This window comes from Aythya marila, assembly GCF_965140915.1.
Source record: "Aythya marila genome assembly, chromosome: 3".
NCBI lineage: Eukaryota > Metazoa > Chordata > Aves > Anseriformes > Anatidae > Aythya > Aythya marila.
Window position 1 is genome coordinate 55089878 of NC_139044.1, and position 14189 is coordinate 55104066.

The window sequence follows — 14189 nt, forward strand, 5'->3', positions numbered from 1 at the left end:
GCTGAGAGACAACTGATGTAGGATGTTCCACTTCATTTGCCCAGAGCTGAAGGGAAGGCAGGGCTGGGTGTAATCTGCTTAGCTGAAGTCATAGAATCACAGAATCACAGAATGGTTTGGGTTGGAAGGGATCTTAAAGCCCACCCAGTTCCACCCCCCTGCCATGGGCAGGGACACCTCCCACCAGAACAGGTTGCCCAAAGCCCCATCCAGCCTGGCCTTGAGCACCTCCAGGGATGGGGCATTCACAGTTTCTCTGGGCAGCCTGTGCTAGTGCCCTCATCATGAAGAATTTGTTCCCTATATCTAATCTAAATCTACCTTCTTTTAGATTAAAACCATTACTCTTGGCCTATCACTACACTTTATCATAGAGTCCCCCCTCATCTTTCTTGTTAGCTGCCTTTAATTACCAGAAGGCTTTTATAAGTTCTTCACAGAAAGTAGAAAGATTTCTCCAGTTTCTACTTACAAACACTTGTGCTACGAATGAATATGTGGATTTCACAGAGGGAGGGACTCTGGTTACTGGTAAGCAACTTCATTGCCTTTACATCAAATCTGAGTTTAAATTGTTCTCCCAGCTTTATTTTTTTCTGAAGCTAATGTTTCTGTTTTTATTTTGTTTTGTTTTATTTCTGTTTTATTCCTGTTAGTATTATAAAGCTTTCAAGTGTAATCTTTGCATATTATTTATTGCATGAATAATTTTCTTTAGAATTCTGAACGGATTTCTTGGATTTGATGCTTACAGTTTTATTGGTTTAAGATGTGATTATGTTACAGGCTGCCATTTGCTCATCAGAATTAATTTATATGAATGCTACTAGATTAGTATAAACTAATTACACAAAAAAATATAAACTCATTCTCCTATTTTGGTGTGAAAAGCAGATGTTCTAAAGCCTTTACAAATCATTCTCAAAATCTTGGTCAAAACTTTGTCTTAACCATATATGTAATCCCATGTCTTTTCCGTTCCATTTAGTTCGAAAAAAGAATTAATGGATAATAGTCTTACAGGAAAAAATAGAAATATGTCTTATGAGGCCAACTTGGGCATATCTGAAGAATGCAAGCTTCTGAGAACACTTAAAAGTGAGCCACTGTACTCTTTGTGGTATGAAATAAACTTCTATGAATTGAAAAGGACATTTCCATCTGAAAAAGTTGCATTCAGTACTAGTATAAGTAATTGCTAAATTTCTGATGTCACAAGCTTCTGAGAAGAGCGAAGCCCATCCATTTATGTGTTCGCAGAAATACGTGAATGAACAATGTAGTAAATAAATGAACAAAGACACAGGGAAAATGTGTTTGTTTTATGTCTCTGACCACACTTGTATATCATCTGTGTCACATTTCTGTTAATTGTCAGACTTCCTTTCTCTACTGCAGTGTTGTCAGCCGTATGATTCATGAGTCATGTCTAGCCCTTTGTTGACAGAGCTCATTGAATATTCATATTTGAGAGTATAAAGTATAAGTTTCTTATTCCATGGGGGGTGGGGGAAAGGAGGTAGGCCTTCCAAATTCAACATTAATTTGGTCCTTACTGCACCCCTGTGTCTGTCACGGCTTATTGTCCTGAAAACAATAGCTTTCCGAGGTGTAAAATGACCTGTTCTCCCTTTTTATTTTTGCTCATTGTTTTATGGCAGAAGGTGGGGAAGAGAGATGGGTACAAAACCCAAGACCTTGCTGTTTGCTGGAGGAAAGTATATGTGGTGGGGGAAGGCAGGTGTAGAAGAGACATAAAACCAAGTTGAAGGCAGGGAAAGGAATACGGGAAAGAAAAGAAGGGAGTGAGAGAAAAGCAATGATATAATGCAGAATCTTCCCAGTTAATGACATTGAATTGTGACAATGAAGCATTAAAGAGATTTTCAAAAGCAGTTAGCTCCATTTTCAGATGGCCTAGTTAAGCATTCAATGATGCAGATAGCCCCCCTCTGGGATTTTCAGAAGTCTCTAATGGCCTAATTCCTCCAAGGAAAACTGTTATGCACTCTGTGTTACTCCGCATCAACGCGTTACGGATGTGTTCCACTGACAGCCATGGCTGCTTGAAGTGTGGAGTTCAAAACAGCAAAGCAGCCCACGACTGCAATTACAGCGGAGGCTTTTCTCTAAATGAGCGTCATGCTCCGGCAGGAGCTGGGTGACAGTGCTTTCCTGCTCTACACTGCAGAACACAAGCTGCCTTTCCACAGCAATGCAAGAGGCTCTTCGCTGGGGCAGCAGAGAAGAGAAAGGAAGCAGCAGCCAGGAAACATGCACAGAGGTGGGGAGAAAAGGTCATAGATGAGATAAACTTGAGCATCTTTGTGGTTATGCTTTGATCTACCAAGAGTCTCGTCCCTTCTATAACCCACGGTAGGAAACAGGAGTTAAAAAAAAAAAAAACAAAAACACACCACCTGTAAAAGGGATATTATTTTAAGCAAGAGATATTATTTAAAGAACTCCAACCCAAAACATTTTTACTATTTTTATTGTTTTGGTTACTTAAAACAATTGTAGTGGACAGCACCACATTAATTACAGGAGCATTTGCAGGTGTGTACTGGTGGTGGTGGTGGTGGCTTTTGTTGGTTTCCTTTCTCAATGGACTCACACAACGGTATAAAGCATTGGTGAGACTTCCCCACTCTCTCTAAAGACACTGTAACTTGCTCAAGTAAATAGGAAAAAGGGTAGAAGTTTCAGGTATAATTAAATTTTTAAAAGTTTCCTAAAAATCGATGAGAGAGAGAAAGACAATTAATGCCAATGCTGTGGGGAGAACTTGGTCACTATATATTGCCACCCTCAGCAAGTCTTAATGATAAGCCTGAGCTTATCTAACAGTTCACCACCACCCAGCAGGGGAAGATCACGCTCTCCCTTCCTTTTCTGCTTTTAAGCTGTGTGTTGTCTCCTCTCACTTTTTGCCAGGACCTAGGGGATGCCCCTATGAGCAGGTCTGGCTAAGCCTGAAGTCCAGGGGCAGCCTAGCCCTATCCAACTGCTGGCTGCAGTCCTGCTCCCTGCCCCTTTGTTCTCCTCTTTCCTCTTTCACTTCCCTTTTGCAGGGCAATGTGTTCCTCCTGCCCCTCCCTTGTGACAGTCCTGGATGCTTTGTCATGTCCTCTGATGAGTAGTTCCAACATGATAAGGTGGCAGAAAATTAAGGGGAATTGAAAAAGAGAGAAAAAAAAAAAAAAGGGGGTATTTTTTCTGCTGATACCTCTGTGCCAAGACAGTTCAGCAAAAAGCCTGATAAGCAGTGGAGAGACTGCAAGCGAGAGGGTGGAAATACATGAGTGGGTGGAAGGGTCAGAGAAGAGGACAGGACAACTGCCACCCTTCACTGTCAGTTTCAGAGAGTGTTATTCTCCTCATCACAAGGTTATTGTGATGGGAAAGGAAATCTAGCTTCCTTGCATCCGTTCCTCCCACAGGCACTTGTTTCAATATTGAATGTGCTGCACAGAAGTGAGGCCTATCTCCAAGACAAGGAATTTCCAGTCCGTGGAGGAGTCACCAAGAAAACAGAAAGCATATGTGCTGTGAGGAGCATACAGATGGGCATGACCCATGATCAAATGCTGACTTCTCTGAAAACTAAGCTCATTTCCTGTACGTATTGTGAAAAAGAAAAAAAAAAAAAGCGTGGTTTTAAAGAGGAAGTTTACAGTACAAAAGGTAACGGTTTGGTGATCTGGGATTAGGATAGAGCTGTACAAACCCCGTTATTCGAGAATCAGTAAAATATCCTTATTACAGACCTTTGGGGGAGTGTATAGAAATTTCTGTATAGCACCGACCGATAAAACGGAGCTGCTCTGCTTCAAGCAATGACGAATGCAAGGCTCTTCACATGGCAGCAAAACTACAAACAAAATATAATTCACTCCACTACACTAATGCAGGATTTAAGATTTAAGGATTTAAGTAGGAAAATTATTTTCCTGGCTCATCACTTTATGTTCTCCAACACTGATAACAGTGGAAATAGATTTTCCTCCTGTAACTTCACTCTCTTGGTCCTTTCTTTTTCTTTACTTGCATGTTATGTGAACTTCCCAAAACGAACAAATTTTTTGTCTTTCTTTTGCTCAAATTAGTGCAAGAAGGACTCTTAAATCGGGTTAAAATACCACGGTAATGACCACACACAACGCTTGTGTTTGTTTTTTCAGTTGGAATTGTAAGATTTTGAGGCTGTATCTCTTGAACTTTGGAAGCAGTTATTGATTGTGGAAGCATGCCCAATTCTGAAAACTTTTGGATTTTAATTGCATTTTTAAGGAGAATTATGATCATCTTCTGCTGGAATAAATGAAAATATCCATAGATTCTGAATTCTATCCAAAGCAGTGAAGCCATATGCTAAGAAGCCAAAGTTGTAAGTTGAAAAACTGTAGAAATATTCCAGATTCTCTATGATTAAGCCATTTCAGACATTCAAGTTATAAATAAGTATTTTTTCCAGTGCTTCAAAAGAGAAATTGACACATTGCTCTTTCAATAGCAAGACTTAAGAGACACTTGTAAGCTTTTTGAACCTGTTGAAGCTGATCTTGTCATAGAAGTAACAACCTCTGTTTACTTTTTTGATTCCTTAGATAGTGATTCTGATGTTCAGTGTCTCACTCTCACTTCTTATTTTTTATTTTTATTTTTTACTGTTCATCGTGCCGAATATCTAGTCTCTTAGGACTTACTGCACTGACAATTTTAAATTCAATGGTCATGAGTTGGACAGTTTTCTCTGGGAATGTGGCCTATCTGAAAAACAAATCTGTCATTTCAAAGAAAGTTAGTGCTGTTGGTACTGAAGTTGTGTACGTAATTTCATTTTCAGTTTTCTTGAAAAAAAAAAAAAAAAAAAAAACACAAAAAGTTATTTTATATTTTGCAAAATATTTAGCTTACATTTTTTAGAGAAATATAATGATTTTAACAAAACTAAGCATTTTTTTTTTTTAAATAGATAATATTAAAAGTAGAAAACTGATCTATTTAGCTTCTCAGAGGAGTAATGGGAAAACAAAAACAAAATAACTTTTCCTCCAAAGCTGTTTGGCAACTTTTATGAAATTTAGTAATATTTCCAGTCTTACCCCAAATATTTTTAAGGAAATGAAGTACTTTCACAAAAGGAATGGTTGGTATTGGTAAGAAGCTAAAATTGCTTGGCTTGTTGGCCAAGCAGTGGTAGAGAGTTACTTTTGAAAAACATCAGTGAAAAATTAGAAAAATGTTTGTTGAGGGGAAAAAGAAGAAAACTCTTAGTATTTCCAAAAACTAATTGTGAAAGATTTGAAAAATGTCCCTAGAAACCATGTCTGTGGCAGTGCCTTGATGTCTTTCCACCTGTGAGAATATTGGATCTTTCAGTTCAATACCTGCTTTTTCCTCCTCTTTTTTCATTAGAAGTATTGGTTTGGCAATGTAGGATGTGTGGAGTACAGACATCTTATGTTCAAAATTCTAAAATTTTTAATTTTGTGATTATTTAATCATTTAAATACCTGTTCTGATTATGTTTACACCATTGTCAAGCTAATTCTGTCATGAAGCATGGCAACATTCTGTACACATAAGGATGATTTTTCTCAGCAAATTAGCTGATGTTTTAAGACTTGCCCTTGTGACACCTCCACACAGAAGACAGGGTAAGAGAGAGGAAGTTTCAGTGGTAACAACTCTTTCATTGTCATTTTCTCAACAAAAAGATATTTTTTTTTCTCTTCACTAAGTATCTGTTGCTGCACCATATTCTTCCATTGCATGAGATCAACCTCCGTCACAGATAAGAAATTGAAAAGTACATACCAGAACACGTGAGCCTACAAAGTTTTATGAATAGGGAACCTATTCGTTCTACCTACTGTGTTTATGATTTAATCTATTTGGTGCCTCAAAACGAGTTTCATTAATATTACGAATGAACTATAAGAAATGCTTTGAAAAATACCATCAAATGGTAACTATTAGTTGTATAAAATACCTTTGTACAGGAGATTTCAAGTGATATTAAAAGCAATTTTAAAAAGGTGTTGATGCTGTCTTAACATTATTTGCAAAAGGATCATACTCTGAATTCCAAGGCAGGACTGGTACTGATTAGGGACTGGTACAGGCTTTCTGTGTGAAAAGTACCACGGGTAGCACTAAGAGCCAAAATACATTGCCTATTGAAAGTAGTAGAAGTTGGACTTCCACTCTTGAGTTTTACTTTTCAAATTATCTGTTCGGGCACTCCTCAGATTCTTTTACGTATTTCTCTCAATTAGCTTCACAACCACAGTGTCTTCAACAAAACCCAAGTGAAATACCATGGAGTAGATAGCAGCTTGAATGAGGTGCTGGTATTGTTTGCAAATGTTTTGTTTCTGAAGAGTGTTTCTGAAATTAGCCGAGTGCTACCAATGAAGATAAGCCAACAATGACATTTTTACATAAACTGTTTGCTCTGTTTTCTGAATGCCTGAAATATTTCATAACCTCAGGAGAGAACAGAGCCGTTTCACATCATACAATCATTAATATTGTCAGAGTACAGATCTCCAGCAACGCGCTAATAAAAACCTGATGAAGACTGAAACGCTTGTCAGTGAATCACGTTTCTATCAGCAGCCTTCTTTCTGGCATGCATTGGTGCTGTATTCATGAAGACAGGAAGAAAGCTCACCAGTTATTCATAAAGAACATGTCAAAGAATGAAAGTTGTCAGTATGTGTAAGTTAGGAGGTAGCAGGCAAACTGCTGGCAGTAAGTGGGGGGGAGGAGGAGGGTATGGAAAGGAACAGTGCAGCAGCACCTACTGTAAATAAATAAATACAATAAATAAATAAGAAGGGGATGCCAAAGTTCCTTTGTCATCAGTCATTCTTTACGGATAAATAATTAGTTTATTGAATTAAAGGGATAAATATCTGCAACATTAGACGTGGAATTAAGAAACCGCTGCCCCCACACACCGCTGGCTTTTCGGTGTCTCCCCTAGGGCCAGCCCTCAGCCACGTGGGGCTGTGCTGTAACAGAGCCCAATTTATTTGGAAACGTGATGGGCACGCCTTGTGGCTGCTGGGGCTGCCGCGGCCGTGCCCAGGGCAGGGCAGGGCAGGGCAGGGCTGCCCCGGCCCGGGGGGATTTGGGGTCGGGCGGAGCCGCCTCAGCGCCCCCACCGCTCCGCCCCGCCCCCCGCAGGGCTCGCGGGGCACGCCGGGAGCTGTAGTCCCCGCCGCCGCCCTCCCCTCCTTGGGGGACGCCGGGCGGAGGGGGGCAGCCAAACTACAACTCCCAGCGGGCGGGGGGAGGGTGGTCCCGCGCGGCCCGGCGCTCCCCCCCGCACACCTCTCCTTGCTGGGGCCGAGGGGAGGCAACCGCGCGCGCGGGGGCGGCCGGTTGCGAGGGGGGGCGGCCAGGGCGGCGCAGTCGGGCGGGCGGTCGGGCAGCAGGACGGGGGGGGACTCTGCCCGCCGCTCCGCTTCCCCTCCGCGGTCGGGATGAAGAGGCGGCTGGCGGCGGGGGATGAGCCCGGGTAGAGGGCGGGGAGGATGGTAAGGGGCCGGCGGGGTCCCGGCGCAGCTCTCCCGGCGGCGGCGGCGCCCTCCGCCCCTTTGCCCGCTCCGCCCTCGCTGCGAGGAGCCGCGCCGCGGGGGGAGGCGGGGGTTCGGGCAGCCGGCGCCGCCCGGGGCGCGGGGCGTGAGGCGGGGACGCGGCGGGGCGGGGGGATGAGGAGCCGGCGGGCAGCCGCCGCCTGCCGGGCCCCGGCCCGGCCCCAGCCCCAGCCTCAGCCCCGGCCCCAGCCCCAGCCCCGGCCCTGAGGCTCCGCGGGGCTCCCCGGGGAGCGGTCCCCGAGGAGGCTGTGCTGGCGGAGCCGCTCCCGCAGGCAGCGTGCGGGCAGGAAGGAGCAGCCCTCCGGCTCCGCGATCAGCCCGGACAGCCCCTCACCGCTTCATAAACCTTGTTTTATTATTATTTTTTTTTTCCTCTCGCCCTTCCGAGCCAGGCTTGTGCTGCCCGGCGGCGGGCGGGGGAAGGCCGGCTGCCTGCCGCCCGGCACTGCCAGCATGACGGCTGCGGGCTGCGAGGAGCCCGGCGGGGTCTGCCCGCCGCACCCCCTGCCCGCCTGCTAGCGGGGCTGCCTCGGCCGGGAGCGGCTCTGCCCGCCCTGCAGACACCGCAGCTCCTCTCCGGTGGGGCTCGCCCCACGTCTTACTTTCTCTTGATGACTCCTGGAGGTGGCAGCGGGCCCATGAAAGACTGCGAGTACAGCCAGATCAGCACGCACAGCTCCTCGTCTCCCATGGAGTCTCCCCACAAGAAAAAGAAAACAGCTCCCAGGAGGAAATGGGAGGTTTTCCCTGGAAGGAACAAGTTCTTCTGCAATGGGAGGATCATGATGGCTCGGCAGACTGGAGTCTTCTACCTGACTCTCGTGCTCATCCTGGTCACCAGCGGACTCTTCTTTGCGTTTGAGTAAGTGACGTTCACGCCTGTCATGTCCCCGCTCTCTTCCTGTAGCTATTTACTTGCTGACCGAAAGCAACATAAACACGCTTATCCAGATGTCACAGGGGGTGCTGGCTGAAATCGGCTACCGTCAGTTTATGTAACTGAGAGCGTGCTCTGGTGAGGTGCTGAGGGGCACACGGTCCTGCTTCCCTCACTGAGCTCCGCGGAAAACTCGGATGGAGGTGGTACGGCTTTTATATTGCAGGTTTGCAGCTCTTGCTGCAAGAGGAGCGTAAAACAACAGGTTTGGGACGGTCAGGAAATGAGGTAGCTGCTTGTCCGTCGGTAACTGATTAGAATCAAAACTGGCAGGTGCAGAAATACTGACCTTTTGCCACAGAACCGCACAGAGTGCGAGGAAAGCAATGCTTTTTGTTAGTTCATAAATCAGGCTTTTTTTCCTGTCTTTTCCTTCTCGAAGTCATTTAATAGCTTGTGGACAAGAATTCCAGATTAGTTAAATAAAGAAAAGGCAGAGCTATACAATTTTGTATGTACCTAGCTTTTCACCACTAGGTAACAGCATTACTTTGTTTGTGATGGTAACTTGTTGTATGTCAGGTTGGTCTTATTGTAAGCAATGTTTGCCTTACAGTTTTGGATTCATTTTTTAAGGAGGTTTCTGGCATCCTCCTAGGGCCTTTTTCTCTGTTGCTGTGAGTTTTCAGGAATCTTTTTCATCTCCATCAAGTGAAGACACAGTGCCAGCAAATCTAACGTACTGATTTTTCGCAATTATATGCAGCAGCTAAATTTATATGGAGCAGCTAAATTAAGTATGCATGCTAATAAAGAATTAGGTACTTGGTATGTAAAATGCAGTTCACCTTTTATTTAGTTATTTAAAACACTGAGTTACAACGGTGCTCAGACTGCAAAATACTTGCTATAGGAACTACTGACTTCTTTTTAAAGATATCATCCTGCTTCATCTGTTTTAAAACTATCCTAGCTTGATTTGTGGTTTGTGGCAGGAAAATAAAGATACAGTTGAACATAGATTACTGCTTGTTGCCTTTAAAGAGAGAGATAGCAACGTTAGCAAACTCTGACTTGTGCCAGTTAGATGTAGAAGACAACTGTTACATACTGGTAGCATTTAAGAAGGTAGAAATGCTCGGCAGGTGATCAGAGTCTAAAGCCGTGTGACCGGAAAAGGTGTCTGTGAATTCCTCAGGTGAACTGTCTTCAATGGGCTCCTGGTGATGCTAGAGGAGTGATTCATTGTACATCTCCTGCAGGCATTATGAAACTTCTTGAGCATCCTTCGAGTAATTGCAATGGCACAGTGGATGATGGTATCCATTTACTGCACGTGCACTTACTTTCCTGTTTTTAAACGGGTTTCAAAGGTGTCTGCTGGTAGTATTGCATCAGGACTGGCTGCTACTCTGTTCTGGTTGGCATGATTAGGCCTAATTTTGGAAAGGTTTTCCGTGTGGGCTGACACTTGTATCTGTGTGTGGTCTCATCACCTTCACTAGAGCCTCCAAAGGCAAGTGCTGGACTTCCCATAAGCACCAGAATGTAAACGTAGGGTTGGAAGTGTAATGTTTTATAGTCATGGTTGTAAAATCTATTTGCCAAACCACCATGTACGGCTTATTTATGTGTTTTAACAATTCGATCCTTCAGAGAGAAATATTCTCTGTAGTTGCGTGATTCAGAACTGCTAGGGCAGGGTGAGCCGCTAGCTCTCTGTCACCTGATTTCATTACCTCTGTGAGTTATGTGCTCTGTGAGACTCGAATGCTCCAACTGGTGTTGTGGCTTTGAGCTTATCTGCAGTGTAACTGTATGTGATGGACCATGTTTGGAGTCAAGGTACAGCATTTTGATACCAAACTGGTGCTTTTTCTAACCAGAAGTCTGAAGCAAGGAGAAATCTCTGGCTTTACGTAACTGTATGAGCAAAAGCATGTGTACTGCTCTTGAGTCATTCTTGTATCACTCGCACTCTTCTTTCAAGGAAATTAAAAATAGAGGGCAGCAATGGTATTTAATTTGTACAATAATGATAAGGTAGGTTTGGTGTTTAAAAAGCACTTATGCTGGAATTACTGTGCATCCTCTGAAGACAAAATAAAACAAAAAAAAAACAACACCACCAAATCCCTCAAACTCTGAGACTGGGAATGGTGCTCAGCATATTTGCAGTGTTTGAACTACAAATGCTTGGTAAGGTTATAAAGGAAAAAGGGGACTTTCCTTGCTTAAAAAGTGTTATTCTGAAGCAGTTTCTCATTGTATCTCTTGTTAGTGGTCTGAAGTTGCTACTTATTGATCAGCTGAGAAGGTCTCCAGTTGTTTGAATGTCACTTCTGTTATTTAACTGATTTTGTAAGGAAGCTGCTCCTCAACCAGCCACTTCCAGAATGTGAGAGCAAAGTGCTTCAGTCCTTTCTGTACACGTGGGCCCAAGTGATTTTTAAATGGGTATATGCCTTGTGTGTCTGAACTGTAAGGTGAAGCTCTCAGTGAAGAGGAAGATACTGTGTGTGTTCTTCAAATTGTTCTTTGCTACAGTTGGAAGGAAGGACTTTGTGCACTTGGATTTTGGAAACTGGAAAATGGGTACTGACATCCCAAGTCATTCCCCAGTTGCAGGCAGTGAAGAGGGGGACTGGGAAAGAGGTGAACCTGGCAGCTGATCTCTGAGAGAGTCGTGCTAACAAACACTTGTTCTGTGTCCTTCTGGCTTCTTTTGTTCCTCTAACGTCATCTCTTCCTGTACCTCATATTTTGCTCTGATACCCATTCATCCAGAGCTATTTCATGTGCTTTCGACTCATCTCCAGGGTAGAAATGCATTTTACTGAATCAACAAATTGTAGCTCTCCAAAAGCAAACACATCTTGACCTGCGTAGCTTTTGACTTTGAATCGTGCCTTTGTAATCTTCACATTTTTTCATATTTATGCTTCTGTGCTTTTTCCTGCCTACTTTTTTTTTCCACTTCCTGCTTTCTGCTGTTTTTATTCCTTTCTCTCTGTTGGTGTTTTTCTCCCCAGTATTCCAGGTGCATCACTACTTCTTCCTTTTGTCATTTCACTATTATTTTTCATTTGCAAAGAGGTAAAAGAAATTTTGCTTTAAAAACCAACCACCACCACCAACAAAAAACAAACACAAAACAACACCTTAAGCTTCCAAGCAGTTGCAATCTAATTGCTGCATCTTCCCTTGCTTCTGAAGGAAGGAAATGCAAATAAGCAGTTTTATTTCTGTAACCTGTCTATTAAATATAACGTGATGTGTTGCAAGTACTTTGGGGACCCAGCAGAGATGTTGTGCTTGAGGTACTCTTAAAAATTCCGTCTATTTGAAAATGCTCAGGATTAAGCACCACAATTTACTTCAATCTGTCTTTAAAATTTGGGTATGTTACTTTGTCTTGGAAATGCAGTTCCTGACTAACCTTACAATGATTTTCTTTTTTTTTTTTTTCTTGCAAATTTGGCTCAATGATGGACTTTGCTTTGCCTTGCCCCCTTACACAGAGACACAGTTTTTTTTAAAAAAAAATAATTATTCAGTGCTCATGTTTAAGTATCTGCATGACAAGTTTGGAAAACAAATTCCTTTCCCCAGAGCAAAGATGGCATCAGTAACTGAAGGGCAGGTATTGCTGCTGTGCCTAGTCCATTCAACCACTGTATTTGCATATATGTAAAGCCCTTTATTGGTGCAATAAAGACAGGCAAAATTAAGGCACTTCATACTTACTTCTTTTATTCAGCTAGGTATGCATCCTCGAAAGAGAGGAGAGTCCTTCATGCTTAGGGTCATTTGGGCTACTGTAGGTTACAGAAAAGCAACGAGGAGGCTGGATGGCATATTTAACGCAGGAGGATGTGTAAAACAGGCATCTTGTTAAATGGCAAGTCTCATATGGATGCAGAAGCCTCGCTAGTTCGGAGCTGTGATGGATGGGCTGTGAGCTCTGCTGCTGTGAGCTGCCCCTGGCTGCCAGCACAGCTCCTCCTTGGAGCAGGCACAGAGGGAACGTGTCTGCACTGGACCTGTTTCGGTTCAGGCTTCCGATGAAAGGTAGATGTGAGCGGGGATGCTGATGGAACAGAACTGGCTCGGGCACAGTCAGGTTTTCTTCTGTCAGCTCTGTTGCAGGGTCAGTAACTCGGAGAAGGTTGGAGCAGATGGCTGGGTGCCGTCAGGGCTGAAGCAGTGCAGCTCTTTTCTCTGTAACTGTGAGTCACAGCACTATCACTCCTGATATAATTTGACGCTTGCACTGATTCAACCAACTAGAGAGTTTTTTCTGAGCTAGTTAAAGTGTGATTTTGGTGGGCATTTGTCTAATTGCACCCTTTTCCCAAAGGTGGATGTTGGAAAATCGTTTAAACTGAGATTGTGCATGCGCATGTGTGTGTACAAATCATTGCTTCCTATCTGCTCTTATGGCTGCTGGCAACCTCTTCCAGCCCTCCTGCTTTGAAAACCAGTGTGACTGGAGGACGTTCGTGAGTCACCCTTTCTGATGCGGTGTAGGTGGTTCAATATTGAGCTCCTCCAGCACACGCGGCGGTGAAGTGGTGCTGCTCGCTGTGACGAGCCTCCGTGTGTAAACACCCATGTCAGCAAGCTGAGTGTTTTCTCCGTGGCATCAACAGGCATCGTCGTCTCATGGCTTGTGCTTCTTGCTCTTACAAGATGCGGATTCTCAGTGTGAGGCTGAATTCCAAGTAGGTGGCACGTGCTCCATCTAGTAACCTCCTTCTTCTTTCTTTGGCTGCTTTTATGATGTGTAGGTGAAGGACGTGGTCATTGTAGGATGTAAGTACACGGCGCATTGCTTAGAAGGAAGCGCTACCAGTTCTGACTTCAGCTGTTAGCGGCTACTGTAAGCTTGCAGGACACTTCCTGCTGAAGATGTCAAGATGGCCTTTAAAGTGAAAATTACGACCTAGAAACTAAAGTGATTGCTCAATGGAGAACTGCATCCCTTCCTATATGGAAGGCCGCTCAGTAGTGCTTAACGGCGTAGGCAAAAGCAATGATGAATAGGCATTTTTTCCCCCCAGTGTTTGTTGTTCAAAAAAAATGTAATTAAAATGAAAACAGAGCAATATTTCCATTTCTCGTTTTGCCACGTTAGTGAAAAAGACATGGAATGCAATAAGCCTAATCCTTCGGGTTTACTTTTTGTACGTAGTTTATATAGATCTACCAAATGATATGGCAAATTGCTAATGCATTCTGACCAGGTGTTGTTTATTCTTTGCACTTAATTTACCCTGAAAATATTAACTGTCAGAATCAAATATCTTTCAGGGGCAAAGTCTATTTAATGCTGTTTTCCTTGACAGCTGATTTTTCCTTTCCTTAATTGCAAAAAGCTTGCTTGCTTCATATATTCTTAGTTTTTCAGGGTTCTGTGGGAGTATTTCACCTATAGTTTCTCTCTGGTCAAAAGAGAGCAGTTTTGGTTTAGCCTGTTTCAATGTAGCACTTCACTGAGCAGGTAAGCTTGTTTAAGCTTTTAAACCTGCTTTGAATGAATTATATGATACAAAATGAAATCCTTTTAACCTGGAAATATACCAGTAGCATGTGATATTAGGCCATGCACTTCTGTGTTTCAAGGCTAGGTCTTTTTATCTGGAAATGGGTAATTATTAAATTCTTCATTTTTTTTCCCAGAGTAAAATTCTATGAGC

General features: G+C 43.3%; 1 protein-coding gene across 4 annotated transcripts in view; it reads left to right on the forward strand.

Annotated features, from left to right (window-relative positions):
- Positions 1 to 7127: 7127 nt before the first annotated feature.
- ZDHHC14 (zDHHC palmitoyltransferase 14) overlaps positions 7128 to 14189 on the forward strand; it is a 109055-nt gene continuing 101993 nt past the window's right edge. Inside the window, exon 1 of one of the 4 annotated variants that reach the window (XM_082756596.1) lies at positions 7128 to 8475. In XM_082756596.1, coding sequence (XP_082612722.1) covers positions 8225 to 8475 — 251 coding nt within the window. In that variant the 5' untranslated portion in view covers positions 7128 to 8224. The remainder of the gene's footprint in view (positions 8476 to 14189) is intronic. The other 3 variants (XM_082756598.1, XM_082756597.1, XM_082756599.1) reach the window with 3 other exon arrangements.